Source organism: Mercenaria mercenaria, chromosome 12 (assembly GCF_021730395.1).
Source record: "Mercenaria mercenaria strain notata chromosome 12, MADL_Memer_1, whole genome shotgun sequence".
NCBI classification, from domain to species: Eukaryota; Metazoa; Mollusca; class Bivalvia; order Venerida; family Veneridae; genus Mercenaria; species Mercenaria mercenaria.
Genome location: NC_069372.1, coordinates 3,775,232 through 3,791,054, shown reverse-complemented (window position 1 = coordinate 3,791,054; position 15,823 = coordinate 3,775,232). Strand labels below are relative to the sequence as shown.

The window sequence follows — 15,823 nt, the reverse complement described above, 5'->3', positions numbered from 1 at the left end:
GTATAAGTATCTCAAAATGGGGTAATATTAAAGCCCTAGTTGTGTTTGAACAAAAACATTTTGCACCTTTAAAAAAAAAAAAAAAAGAGTACATGTACATACTCACCTGAAGCCCGCTTTGCTGGTTAAAGCTTTCCCCACAGTGATCACATTTCCATGACTTTGAGCCCGTATGAATGTTCAGATGTGTTGCAAGAATGTTGGGTAACTTAAAAGCTTTACCGCAAAATTCACAGATATGGGGACGTGCGTTACCATGGCGACTTTTCATATGCATGTCCAGATTGTGTGGATTAGCAGCTACATAGTTACAGCCCTAAAATTGTAAATTGATCTTAATGTTAATTATGTACTGTATTTATTTATTTTATTGGGTAAAGAGTTGCACTGACATAATGAGGGTAGCATGTCAACTTTTCCTGCTTTAATTTGAGGAGGAAGACACCAGATGCATCCGCTGGCATAGGCAGGCACCTGGGTAAAACCACCGACATTCCATAAGCCAGATAAATGGCTTCCTCACATGAAGAATTCTACACCCTAAACGCGGTTTTTGATCCAATATCAGTGAGAGGCAAGAGATTTAAAGCAATATCAAACATTTCCAGGTGACCAAAATTTCGCGAAATTGATGGTCTAGTAAAATGAGGTTTAATCTTCATGTATGCCATAAGTTTTTCCCATAAAAATAATTACAGTCCACATTTCCCAAGGATTGTTACGTAACATATAAAAACCCAAATTTAGTGAAAAATATTCCCTTGCTAATAATTCAGATTTTAGAGTTTTGTTCTCAAATCTGTCTTTTATTGTACATGACACTTAGTCAAATGAAAAGGTAAAATTTATTTTTTTTCTTAATCATACCAAATTTGAAACTTGTCAAAATTTCATGAAACAAAAATGTAAACCAACTCCGAGATACATTTTTTTATTTAGCCTATGAAGTATTATGAAAACAGCCCTTTTTTATTCTTTGGGCATAAGAGGACCATTTCGTTTTCGCGACTAAAAAAATCTTAATAAGACCTGCAACGCTTAGACCCATAATTCCCAAAAAAAGGTAAATAAAAAAAAGCTGGAATATTAGGGAGTAAAAACTTCAGGATAATAAATAGGTAGCCACTGACCCTTGCAGTCTGAACAAGCATATAACAAAATCACCAAATCTAGAATGTTAGCACACATATCTGTGAAAGTTGCTTTTGTCAACAAGATGAATAGAACATGGCATTAATTACTACACACATGTACACAACTTGTTGAAAAAACTACTAGTAAAATGACTACACACTACCAGTATAACGTTAAAATCTACACTTAATTCCTAGTAAATGTTACATGTTAATGTTTACAGCAAAATCAAATGACGCTACCTTTTTTTAAGTGTACCATTTTTAAAATGAAGATACAAGACTTTCATTTAAATAAATGTTTTAAACTTTATACTTTCGAACCAAAAATGTATGAAATGAAATTTACTTTTTTTAAAAAGTAATACAAATTTACATAATCTGTGAGTTTTTAACTTGCCTGAACCTCACATGGGCTAACAGTGAATGTTATATTCTTGAAATCTATTGGTGTTCCATGCTTGCTATACTCGTGAAAAATTTGTCGTTTCTTGCTAGTTAACGTCTTCGAACACATTGAACAAGGAAACGGTTTTCTTCTCCTTCTCTTCTTTGGTTTTCCTTCTGTTATTCCCTCTTTTTTCTTTCTTCCTCTTTTCTTTAGTACCCTTCCATCTTTATCTATTCTCTTTATTTTTTCATCTGCAGCGTCAGCATCTGGATTATCCTCAACAATGTTACTATCATAATCATCAGTGTCACTATCATCTTCTATATCATCTTCATCATTTTCATCTTCAATGATTTCTTTCTGCACTTTTTCCGACTCAGAATCATCTCTTTCTATCTTTACAACAGTTTCATTATCAACTGCAGACACTTCAGTATCCATGTCAGTTTTCTTTCCATTTCCCTCCGACTTCACAGGGTTAGGTTCGTCTCTGACAATCTCAGCCGCTTTTGCTTTCTTAGTATTTACTTCTTTCTTTGGTAGTGCTTTTCTTTGTCTTGGTTTGTAAGCTTTTCTGGTTCTTTGAGGTTTAGCAGTTTCTGTTTTCTTTGCTTTTATTGGGTGATCAGCTAAACTGTCTGCTTGTTTAGAAGCTGTCTTACGTTTTTTCCTTACAGGCGTTTCATTTATCACATCTTGCATTGTTTCATTTATGATTGTATCAGTTTGTACATCAATGTCTTTACGTCTCTGATTTCCAAACTCTATGTAAAAATTGCATGCGTCCACTGCAGCCTGAAGATGCAATTCATCACATATTTCCATAATATTTTCTACTGTATCTTTACATACCTTTAACTTACTAGAGTATAGAAATTCTATGACTGTCTGTAACAAACTCTCGTCAAGATGACACAAATCAATATGGCATTCTCCGTTTTCAGATTTCTTTATACGCTGGTCAAAGTATGGGCTAGCAGCTTGTAGGACAAGTCTATGGACTGCCATTGTGCTGTTCTGACATGCAATTGTGACATCGCAAAACATTTTTTCTTGACGTAAAGTATTCATCTGTTCCAGCAGATGTGCTGAATAAGCAGCAACTTCAAGGACATCCATGTCTATTACCTGAAATGTAAGACAAGAAATAAATGCGTTTGTTTTTTATTTAATTTTTAATACAAAGAGTTAATTAATCTCTGTAGATTTTGTGGAATTACCGAGAGAAGCTAAAGCACAAAGGCTTCTAGATCAGTAAGTAAAACTAATGATGAAAGAATATCAATCAATTGTTTTATGCATCGCACAGGGCCAGGCAATTTAAATGGGATTCAGTTGCTTGACACGGTTGAAAGCATGATGGTGCAGTTGTGACAAATTATAGGTGGATATCAGAGGGGTATCCCCTTGCAATACTCTGGAGATTTTTAAAGAAGTAACATAAATGACACTACATGTATTCATGGTCTTTTAATTCTTTTAATAAACTTTTCATCTTACACCTCTACCCAGAATAACTTTCATTTTTTTTTTTTGCAGTTTACCGTTCTTTTTATATTTCATTTTTGAGAAAAATGTGCAGACACGGGCCTACAGTCCAAATAATAGGACGTGGGCCGGGCGCTCCGCCCTTCTAAATCTCTCTAGATACAACACTACAGAGTCTAGGGATTTATGGAGGTTGTTCCTAATCCCCGTACCGTACCAGTACCGTACATCTATCTTCGGGAACACTCGGTTTTGTACGGAGAATGGCGGAAATGTACGGAAGCTGAAGTCTATTTTTAGAAATATATTTCGCGGTTGTTGTTATTTACGTATATCAAAAGTATAAAATACAAATTTTTATAGCTCTCTGTGTATAATAAAATAAATCATGAAATATAGTTTTTATAGCTCCTTGTGTATAATAAAATAAATCATGAAATATAGTTAATATATTAATTAAATGATCAAACGGCATATAAATTTCTTAATTTGGGGTTTTTTACGTGTTCTGCTGTTGGTTGTTTTTTTTTTTGTTGTTGTTGTTGTTTTTTGCTTTTAAAAAAAAAATTTATTATTACTTTTTTTTGTCTTAATTTCGTAGTCGTAGTCGTAGGTATTGATATTTATTAGAACTTTTAACATTCATATGAAATTTATGGTATAAAACGTACGATAGTAAGTTATATCTATGTGTGTAACATGAAGCAATAATAAGTAATTATATTTCAATGTGATGAATGATTAATACAAAGATACAAAGATTTTTACTTAGGATTTTTGTTTCACTTGATTTTATTCTAATTAATTTCTCATTTATTTTCAGAATTAGGCTCTTACGTTACATTTTAACAGAGGAAGGACACGAAAGGGTAGGGTGTAGAAATGACATGTAACTTTATTGTGTTCAACATGTTGATAATTAACATTTGAAATTCCTCGAGATAAAACTACAGATTGTTCTATTCTTCTTCTTCTCCCTATTATTACTATTTTACGAAACCCCGGGGCCATAAACAGATATTTAAGATATTTGGAATTACTTAAGGGATTTAATAAAGATATATGATTTTATTATGTTTTGCATTTCATCTTCAAGCCGTAATGGTAACATCAACAGAATGTTTTACTAGTATATCTAATTCAGTTTGAAAATGATCCATAAAGTTTATATGCTGAAAGGAATGAAAGAGCCTTTCTCTAGTAGTTTTTACTAATATCTCAATGGCGTAATCAGGGGGTGGGGTGTGACGGGTGTGATAGCACCCCCCTTTTTCTTCGGCAAAGCTTGCATTCAGTTTCATTACACCAAAATACCCTTGAATGTCCATTCTTTGATTTTTCAGCTTGCTACGCTCGCTAACTAACATATGTTTACTACTATTGACGCTGTAACCTTTATATAATGTCTGTCTATATCTTAAAAGATCAACAGATTGAGCCCCGGCAGTTTTTTACAAATTTTTACCTAACGTTTCAATGTTGAATCTGGCGATTTTACAGAAGGTTGGATGTATCTATCAATACAGAGGACTGTATTACAACCATCATATGTTTAGATTGATCGGCTATAATTGACAGATTTGCCAACCTTCATCTAAAACAAGAGCTGTCTCCATAGGATGACACATGCCCCCGATGGCACTTTGAATTATTAGTTATGGCCGATGTTAGAGTTTAGGACCTTTGACCTACGGAGCTGGGTCTTGCGCGCGACACGTCATCTTACTGTGCCACACATTCGTGCATAGTTATTATAAAATCCATGCATGAATGACAAAGATATGGACCGGACATGCCCATCAATGCACTATCATGAAAAATGACCTTTAACGTCTAAGTGTGACCTTGACCTTTGAGCTACGGACCTGGGTCTTGCGCGCGACACATCATCTTACTGTGGTACACATTCACGCCAAGTTATTTGAAAATCCATCCATGGATGACAAAGATATGGACCGGACACGCCCATCAATGCACTATCCTTTAATGTCTAAGTGTGACCTTGACCTTTGAGCTACGGACCTGGGTCTTGCCATGACACGTCGTCTTACTGTGGTACACATTCATGCCAAGTTATTTGAAAATCCATCCATCGATGACAAAGATATGGACCGACACGCCCATCAATGCACTATCCTTTAACGTCTAAGTGTGACCTTGACCTTGAGCTACGGACCTGGGTCTTGCGCATGACACGTCATCTTACTGTGGTACACAATCATGCCAAGTTATTTGAAAATCCATCCATCGATGACAAAGATATGGACCGGACACGAAAATTACGGACAGACTGACAGACCGACAGACTGACAGACGGTTCAAAAACTATATGCCTCCCTTCGGGGGCATAAAAACTCGAGCTCAAAAGTCTTATTTACTAAAAGTACGAAAAGACTAGTGAATATGCCTTAGTTGCAGATATGACAAATGCATAACTGTATAAGTGTTTGTTTTTATTATGCACATTGTATGAGTTGATCTAGCCTTATATGGAATTATTCTAACACAAGTAATTCTGTATTTTTTACATGAACTGCATATGAAATCAAATTTTGTACCTGTACCTTTTCCTTTCAGTACATTTTTAATTATACTAGATATACTGTAAAAAATACAACGTCACGGAACAGCTGCTAAAAACAGAAAATTTATTTTGTCATGCGTTTTTTCGAACACCAAGACGACATTTCCGTTCACAGACATAGAATTTCCAGTGCTTTCGTGAATTCAGATTAGATTTGAATTGACCGAAAAGCGTATTTTAACTCCCATTTCATTCCTTTCTATAGCTACCTAATTCATATTTATTTGACCCAGGCGCCATAATTCCTTATGGATTTGGGGCATTGCAGAAGGCTACAGACTTCGGCGTATATGTTCACATTATATACGAGCTTCATTTTTGTACAGGCTCTAGGAGAAACCGGGAAAAATCCACGGGTATGGACGCTGAGCGGAGATTTTACGGAAATCATGTCATTTCTGTGCAGTTGCCGTGCAGTCTCCGCAAGCTTTCCATGGAAATCATACAGTGCCCGTACTGCTTGCATGCATGCAGAGTCTGCACGGAGAAGATGCGGTGACGGTACAAGCATGGACGGCAGTCTAGGTGATTAAAACATTCTGGGGTCAGTCTCCCACAATCTCCTGAAACATAGTTGGCTCAATTCTGAGGTAAGCTTAGAAGTCCCCATGGGATTCACTCATCCGGGAATTCCTGCATCAGGGTGTTGTGGTGTCCCAAAGTGACCCGTCTCAGCAGCAAAGGCTTCAAATACACCTTCCTCTTCCTGTGCCTCTGTCAGGCCTGCAGTTCTTCAAGGACAACCAGGCTTGTAATCATCTGCTCTCTTCACCTGACCTGCCTCAACTGCAACCATAGGTATGCGACTCTGAGTCTTAGTGATACTATCATTTCTCTGAATAGACAAATAATGGAAACATTTCTTTTGGGCAACATGTCAACGAAAAATCGTGCGCTGGCAGTATGATCAGCGAAAGGCCTCCTAAAGATGCCTGTGCGGTAACTGTGCAATGCCATATGCGACACGTCTACGAGCTACAGGATTTCAATTTTTCTAATTTGTATAACTTTTCACTAAACAAATTGTTGGGGCTGCGGAATCCGTGAATCCGTACGAAAATCGAAATGCCGCTTTCAGTATGGAAAGGAGGTTAAGGGCAGTCTACGGGCTCCGCAGATGTGAACTTGGCGTTACTTGCCAAATATTCTTAGCCTTTCTTTACATATACATGGAAATATTCTTTGTATCAAAAAGTATGAGTTTTAGAAAGCTCAGAGAATTACTTTTATGCGAAAATGATTATGTATAGTTAAATACCTTTTCACAATAGTGGAATGAAATAGAATCTATAAAAAATGACAGTTTCAGTTTACATTAATTTTCTAATATATATATGGTGCAATGTAATCTTTGTTTTATAAACAACAATGACCTTTTCTATGCTCATCGCATCTGTCATTATTTTTTTGAAAAATAGTGTATCTTTCTTGACATTACTTTTGTATTTATATCATTCTCTTGACTTATTGAACTGAACTTTAAAGACGTTATGAACTATTCATAGAAAACAAACAAACAAAACGAGTCACATACCTACCCATCAGCAAGCTTTCAAATATGTACGCCAAACCGCATGAAATGACTTCTTGATTTTAAAAAAAAAAATCTGGGAGAGGCCCACCATACCCCCACCTGCTGGAGGGGAACCCACACCCACACTTACCCCCCATTCGTCGTTTCAAGTAAGCAAAAATGAAAATTGTCAGAATCTTGAAATTTTATCCACAATGATTTTTTTCGCTAGACTTTATAGGCAGCACATTTAAAATTTGGAAGTAGAAACAGCATGCTTCTTAAATTTAATGCCATTTGTACGATATATAAAATCACATAGAAACGCGGTGACAGCCGTTCGATTAAAATTGTAATTGTATCGCTGAATGGAAAATGGACACCATACTTGTTTTCCTGAGAATTTCATCCATTTTACCGTGCATGTAGATAATCAATCAATTATATTTCTTTGCATTGTAGAAAATTAAATTACGAATAGTGATTTCTTTTCATCCTTCTTACCTATTGTTGGTCCTGAAATATGGTCAGATATATCAAACAAAATCTTAAAAATATAAGTGAATCAAAGATGGTAATTTTTTTTTAATACGCAGATCTATATAGTATATGCGTTTGCTAAAAGGCTATTTTTTTGCAACTATATAATCAAATCAATGCATAATTTTATAATTCTTCCATATGAAAGTTCTCTGTTGTAATAACCTTATTGTGTTTACATGTTATTATATGGCATGGCCAATCAGGGTTTTCCCTTGGGTTTTTTTAATTTGGGAGTCCATGGACTCCCATGGCTGCTAATTTAAGGGTCCCTAATAATTTTTGGGGGTCCACAAATTACTGATCTTGAAAATGGACATTATTACTATAATAATTTAACCTAAAACCGAATGAACTTGTAATTTTTTAATTTAGATAGCAGCTGATTCAATATTTCAGAATGGTATCATTCAAAATGACATGAACTTCTCAATTCAGACCGATAACAAAAGGTGTGATAGTCTTTTTGTTACGATCAAATAGCAAGTAATAACCAGCAATTAACCTGTCACCTTGTGTCAATTATGTTGTTCACAGTTTGATCTCGGTTAAAGATAATACTTGATCCTTAATTAGTATAATAATTTTTGTGATTTACCGGTATTAATATTTCTTTCATCAAAATACTTTTAGATTTATATGAAATTAATTTTGTTTGAAAGAAAAATAAACCATTCTATCTTTTACGGAACATAACGGCAATCTTAGATTTTAGCGGTGACAGTTAGCGCAAAGAGTAGTTTCCCTTTACCAAAATGGCGAACATCGGTAACAAAGTTGTTTTGAAGTTGGCAAATCGTCTATACCTGCGTATATTGCGCACCCACGATTCGGGGATGGTCCCAGGGGTAAAAAATCTGCGCATTATACATGGGTATCTGCGCAAAGAAGGCTTCGGTGCATTGAAGTTTTGTGACCGATTTTGCAGGTCCAGTGGACGCAGAGGCACTAAAAAATGCGGGTTCAAAGCAGTAAAAGTGCGTCAGGGATGCAGAAAACCTGCGTCCGGGAAAACCCTGCCAATTATATTGCACTATATTAATGGCATTATTAAAGAATAACCACAATATATATTTCTAAAAATAGACTGCGGTTTCCGTACATTAACGCCATTGTCCGTATAAAACCGAGTGTTCCCGATTATGACTGTACGGTACGGGGATTAGGAACAACCTTTATGGATAAGTATTTGATAACGGGTGATAACTTTTGAAAATCTGACTGTCACCAACCAATAGGATGCTTTGGGACCACATGATAACTTTTGACTGCTGCTGTCCCGTCACGTCCAAACTTATTCTGCATGTTTCTGTTTGAAAATTCCCAATGAAGTCAGTTGTGAACGTTTTCTGGTACATGTACAATGTATTTGTAACAATTACATCTCTGATAATTAACTTACCGGTATGTTGACATTAAAGCATAAAATTGCCTTGCTGACATTTTTTTAATGTTTATTTTGTGTTTTGTTTCTGAAATCGAGTGTCATCGGCAGTCCGCTGTGTATTGAAACCGGTGTCAGGGTAGATTTCTCCTTGCACCTTTTTACACATATTTCCGAAGATTTTAGTCTCTTTTTAAAATTGTGAGTTATATTCAACCCTTTGAAGTTTCTACATGAATATTAATGTTTAATTTAATGGAGCAAGTAATTTTGACCAGTATTTTATGACCTTTTTGGATTTTTAAAGTCTTCGTTTCAATGTTAACCGGTTAAAACCGCCCCGGTCAATACTCCCTGAAGTGGTCAATACTGGTCAATTAATCAATACTGACTGTTAAGATATTTTGCAAAGTTTATGAACAATTAAATAATGACTGTTTAGGGGCATTTGGGGCTTGATTATGGTGAATGCAGGCATTATCATTTAGTTAAAGCAACCTAATCAGTACTCCTAAATTGGTTAGAAGTGGTTGATTGGTCAATATTGGATGAATTTTTACTGGTCATTGAACATTTTCTGTTAGATCAAAGATTACAAAGATATATTATTTTTCTACAAAAATAGCACAGTAAGTGGAAAAACTACTAATTTAACTGAACTTAATTTGCAGAAAGTATTAAACTGTAGCAGTAAGTGTTTGATTCACAAGTAATAAATCTATTTTTACTGTTATAAATAATTCAATGAAAAATTGCTGTGAACACCTGGACCTTTTCATGGAAGTGGTTTGTGTTTTGATAGCTATTGTCACATTGCCTAATTGACACCATGTCTTACAATATACAATATGTTGCTGGCCTGTTTATCTCCACAGTCACTAATTTAGCTGTCATGATCATTAATCCCACTGTACAATTCTCAATGATTGAACATGATAACTTTATTTTGAAAATAATTAATGCAATCAAAGTATAGACCAGTATTGACCACTACATGTACTGATCAGGTATATTGTGTGGGACCAAAATTTGTATTGACCAGCACTGTCCATTTCAATGAGTGTAATTGATAGTAATAAAATCTTTAATTAATTTAAAATAAAGGCTACTGTAAGAAGATAAAAGCATTGAATAAACTAGTATTGACTAATCTTAAGTATATTGTCCAAAATGGAGCCTGAACAGGGCACATTGACAAGGACCAAAATTGAATCGGCCAGTATTGACCACTATACTTTTTAATGAACAAAATTTTATATTATTCAAATTGCTTTATTATTTAATTTATTTTTATATTACTATTACAGCCTACGATAAGCTGTGATTGTACATTATGTAAAAGTGTTGAATAAACCAGTATTGACCAACTAAAAGTGACCATAGTATTGAATCGACCAGTATTGACCGGTATTGACCAGTATTGACCGGTTTTAACCAGTATTGACCACCGGCCCGGTCAATACTCATATTGACTGGCTTTTTGCCAACATTGCTTCGTTTTTCTTACAGTAAAATGCAGACAGGGGTAAGGCTTAGAGGGATGACAACTATCAAATAACAGATCATAAAACAAGAGCTGTCACTATTGGTGACAAATGCCCCCGAAGCCTGCCCAAGAATGCTGCTGTTTTATGCGCAAAAAAATCACACATCATTTCGTGATCTTGACCTAAGAGGCCCAGGTAATAAACATGACACACCTTCTCAATATGGTTATTATAACATTTGTGTCAAATTATTTTCAAATCCCTTAATAAATGGAAGAGCTATGGACCAGACAAGAAACAACTTTGGCTTTTAAGTATGACCCTGACCTTGGAGCTAGACCATACAAAACAGACCATGTTAACCTTTGACCTCTAAGTGTGACCTTGACCGTGGAGCTAGGGGTCTGGGTCTTGCGCATGACACATCACCTCATTATGGTGAACATTTTATTTCAAAATCCGTTTAGGGATGGAAGAGTTACAGCCCGGACAAGAATTTACACGTACGGATGGACAGTGTGATTTTAATAATTATGCCCGCCTTGGGGGAATAATAAATCATCGCGATAAACCAAATAAGTAAGGCCTACATTGCCTATATACATGTAGGAAGCTATGCCAATGTCTGCACTGATCAGATTATCAGTGTTTGTATTCTATTCTTGACACACTTGGCAAGTAGCAGCACATGTATGTTTTCACAAGGTCTGGGGTTTGAGCCCCAGTAGGGCCTCTCAGGGTTTACTATAGTACTTCACAAATTATCACAGTACAATCTTGGGCAAAACACAACTGAGGGAAGGTGTAAAGCGCAGACCACAAAGCGAAAGAGGAGTGCAGACCAGTTTTAGAATTCTTTAGGGGATGGATAATGCAGACCACAAAGAATATATATATTAATTATTATCCTGTTTTCTCATATTCTCGGGGGCCTAAGGGGTAGTTTTTATTCCCAGTAACAGATTTACCATTTCATAAACAGCATTTGGGTGTTTTTTTGTAGAAAATTCACTTGTCTTTCAGATGGAGTCAAAAAATATTACTGAAATTATCCCAGGGGTTCCATTTGACCCGGGACCCCGGGTCCGGACCCGGGAGATTTTCAAAAGACGCTCAAAGGACCCGGCATGATAATTGCCTGTGCGTCACTCGGGACCCGGAAACATTTTCCTTTGATAATCCTTCCTCTTATCAGTCATTTCCTACAGTAAAACTATGTCCACGATAAACATGTGTATTCAAAATAAACACTCGCAGTCATGCCCTTTGATCTTCTGCTAAATCCCGCCCTTTATCCTGTGGACATGCCACGCTGATTTTTCTTTATCAGCAAGTTACGTCACGGTCAGTGCACATAGGTAATGAGAATCAACAAAGTGTTAACATTAATTGATAAAGCGTTACCCGTATTGAGCCAGCATACTGTCCAAAAAGGCGCCAATTATTAAATTATCGTAATTAAGCGACCAGCTGATTACCGAGCATGTGAAAAGTGTCCTGCAAGATTTCTTCATGCAAACTTTAAATTAGACCATTGTTTAATGATCGTACCCTAATTTCAACAAGAAAATCCACAAATTTAAATGAATTTGGAAAGCAAAAATAAGTTTAGAATGTCCGTTCACGATTCTAATAACACCCGATGACATATGCAATTTTTCCAAAATTCACTAAAAAAACTGACTTTCATGCAATTTTTAATGAAAAGTAGCTTCATTATTTGAGGAACTATCTCAGGTTTACCTTAGTGGACCAAGTTAACTGGGCAAAAACAACATTTCAGACGACATTCCGAAAGTGTACCAGTATCCTGATAGTACGTTTTGGATTCATTTTTACAGAGTGTTTTAGCACTTTTCTGCTAACAAATAAAAATATTGAAGAAAAACCTCATCAAATTAAAATGAATTTTGATAAATATTAATTTACAATATGAGATTATATGACCTGAAACAGAAATTGTTATTATTCTGTAACATGTTCTTGGTTTTAGTAGCTATTAATTACATAGTATTATTATATAAGAAAATATAGTAAATTGTATAGATGTGTTGGGGCAGGACTCTTGTATTTTGAAAAAGGACCCTTCAAAATTTGGACCCAAGGGTCCTGGGACTCTTGGGTTTTCAGGTCTAGTGGAACCCCTGTATCCCATTTAATTATTTTGTTCCTGTATTTGATACCACCTTCACCCGCAGAAATGGACCAAGAGTGTCTCGTATTCCCGTGGATTTAGATTTGACTTTTCATCACAAATAAGTTGTAGAATTTAAAACATTAAAATTACCATTGTGTTATAAAAAAGATATATTCTGTTGTAAATACATCAAGAAATACTACAATTAATTGCATAATCAATAATTTATGGCAAACTTGCTAACACCACCTGAAAAAAATAAGGATTTTTTTGAAAACTGAGTAAAATACTGATAGTTTCGTCAATATGCATTCAAATCTCTTGAAATTTTCAGTGTGTCAGTTTTGTACCATTCCTGTCTAGAAAATAACAAACATTAAATTATTGGCAGTGGCTAGAGAACCGGAATCGGTTCCCTAGACAGCGAACTTATTCGTACGGAACCGGTTCTCTAACCAAAATACTGTGCATAGGCTAGGGAACTGGAATTTTATATCACTGCCGAAATCCACTCTGTTTCTATAAGTAAGTATCATGCATATTATTATCTTAATTAATTTTTACCATTCCTTTCAATTTATCTGCGTTAACTGCCTCCAAAAGTGTACTCGCGACATACCGTGTCCGCCATATTAATTGGAATGATGTAAACTAATATGAAATAAATGCGTGAAAACTACTCTGCCGTTTTTAAATGTTATTTGTTTTGAACATGTACAATGTTTAAATAATTTTTTTTTAAATAGTATTAATTTGTATTTGCGTCATTACATGTTTATAGATGTACAAACTACATTTGTAATTTAATTGCCATTAAAACTTCTTGCAGATTATCTGATCACTTCATGCAGGGCCTCCGCTGCCGATCGCCAATGTCGCCATTTGCGATAATTTTAAGAATTTGGCGCTAAATTTTGCGAACTGGCGAAAAAAGTGGCGCATAGTTTTTTTCCTCGGCATTTGTTTTTTCCGTAGTGATATAAGCGGCCCAAGAATTGGTTCCCGATACACGTGTTTACCTAGACGCTGGTAGTGAATAAAATCGATAACCAGTCTAGGCGGTGTATTTGACAATTCGACTATTGAAGTTGATTGACACTTTGAGAAGATAATTGCGTAATAATGTGTGAATTGAAGATTAATCAGTAATCAAAACATCTGCCAGCTTGTATGTTTGACCTCTGCCGAGAATTCACCAAAATTAACGCCGATTACGGTGTACTTTATGTGTTGCGATTTTTTACAAAAAAAAGATTGTCATGTTTGTGGCATGCAGTTGTATGACTGCCGAATTTTAAATAAGTACGAAAGATACATTTAATTTGTTACTTTTTTGCAAGATAATTTTTGATTCCTCAGTTTTCATAAAAGATTTTAACGATGGATCCGAAAATTAAAACACATCGGCCTCAATTTGCTTCCTGGACCTGGTTAATTTCTTTGAAATTGAAATGTTCAGAAACTGGAAGATATCACTTGCTACCGTGGCTTCTTAAAAATCATTAGAAGAGTGTTCAACTCGACCTTTTAGAATAGAAAAAAATCCGAATTTTCCTTTCCGAAAATAAATGAGTCATGAAATATTGGTAATTCTGACATGGATAGACTGAAATATTGGTAATTCTGACATGGATAGATACGATTCTTAAATTAGAGAATGATTTGTGTCATTTTTTATCCAACTACAAATTGAATTTACTTCTACAATAAAGTAATACACCTTCAAAAGTTGTTATTATTCCTAATGAAATTATTTACAATATTTTATTTCTCTATGCACACTATGACAGCCAACTAAAAGAAATAAAAGTGGCTCAGAACTTAAAATTTGGCTCAAAAATGGCTCTAAAGTGGCTCCAACTTTTTCAAATTGGCGAAAAGGTTGGCGACAAGTATGAAAAACCCAGAGGAGGCCCTGCTTCATGTACTGGTTTGTAACACCTCGGCATTACACGATCAAAGATATGTGATCAATACTAATTAAGTTTAAATTTCAAGTTTATTTCGGCTTGCTCCAATGCCGACGATTTCCGCATTCATTAGTACAAGAAACAAAGTGAATTTCGACAGCTTTATCAAGTTTATGCATAGAAATAAAATTCCTTAGCCTATGCATGGTAATTTGGCTAGAGAACCGGTTCCGGCCGAATAAGTTCGCTGTCTTGGGAACCGATTCCGGTTCTCTAGCCACTGCCTAAATTATTTGACAACTTGAAGGCAGAAAACGCGAATATGAGAAACCCTGAGAATACGAGAAACAGGGATACTAGGTATTGGAAAGACAGGAAAACCCAGACCACAAAGAATGTGTGAAATTGGAAATAGCTGTTACGACACTTGTGTTTAATATTCTTTGTGGTCTGCATTTTGCAGATCCCATATTATGCTATATAACTCTATGATACTGGCCTGCACTCCCCTTTTCCTATGTAGTCTGTGTTTTACCCTTGTGACAACTGACTCTGTAAAGTAGTAACTTGCTCAAAACTACCCTGCTCCCCCCTCCTCCCCACTTCATCAGGCTCAAACACTACCTATGTACACACCTGGAATTACACTGCACAAAATTTCAATTTCTTGAAAAAAATGAAGGCCAGCGACCCAGATTTGAAATGCGAATAACAGTAAAATTCTGCCATAACTGATGTCATGACGCAGAAATTAGATAATAATAACGATCATATATTACAATAATAACCTGAAATTTGTTCTCGAAATGCGTACTTTACTGTAATACTGCAGAGAAAATAACATTCAGCCAGCCGCCATCTTTTTTACGATGACAATAGGTGTTGCAGTGTTTTACTGTTCGGATGCTTAGTCCTTCTATGGAATAACTAATTTACCGTAGACGCTTTACGGTCTCTCTCTAATTTTATTTACCGTCGCTTTGTGAAACAATTAAAATTAGCTCTGTAGAGCGACCCTATTTTAAGAACAGTTAAAACCAATTATACCTTACAGGCCCGGTTCCAGAAATATTTGACTGGGGGTCGGGGGAGCACCAGTCTAGAACAAAGACGTCACCACCAAGGCGCATTTACCGTAGACGCTTTACGGTCTCTCTCGAATTTTATTTAACGTCGCTTTGTGAAACAATTAAAATTAGCTCTTTTAAGAACAGTTAAAACCAATTATACCTTACAGGCCCGGTTCGAGAAATATT

At 35.6% G+C, this 15,823-nt stretch overlaps 1 protein-coding gene across 2 annotated transcripts in view; it reads right to left on the bottom strand.

Moving 5' to 3' along the window:
* Positions 1-15,476, bottom strand: part of LOC123533678 (zinc finger and BTB domain-containing protein 24-like) — a 29,985-nt gene extending 14,509 nt beyond the window's left edge. Inside the window, exons 1-3 of one of the 2 annotated variants that reach the window (XM_045315437.2) lie at positions 15,356-15,476; positions 1,534-2,652; positions 107-316 (exon numbers count right to left, since the gene is read on the bottom strand). In XM_045315437.2, the coding sequence (XP_045171372.2) occupies positions 107-316; positions 1,534-2,643 (1,320 nt within the window). In that variant the 5' untranslated portion in view covers positions 2,644-2,652; positions 15,356-15,476. The remainder of the gene's footprint in view (positions 1-106; positions 317-1,533; positions 2,653-15,355) is intronic. The other variant, XM_045315438.2, reaches the window with a different exon arrangement.
* Positions 15,477-15,823: the final 347 nt, after the last annotated feature.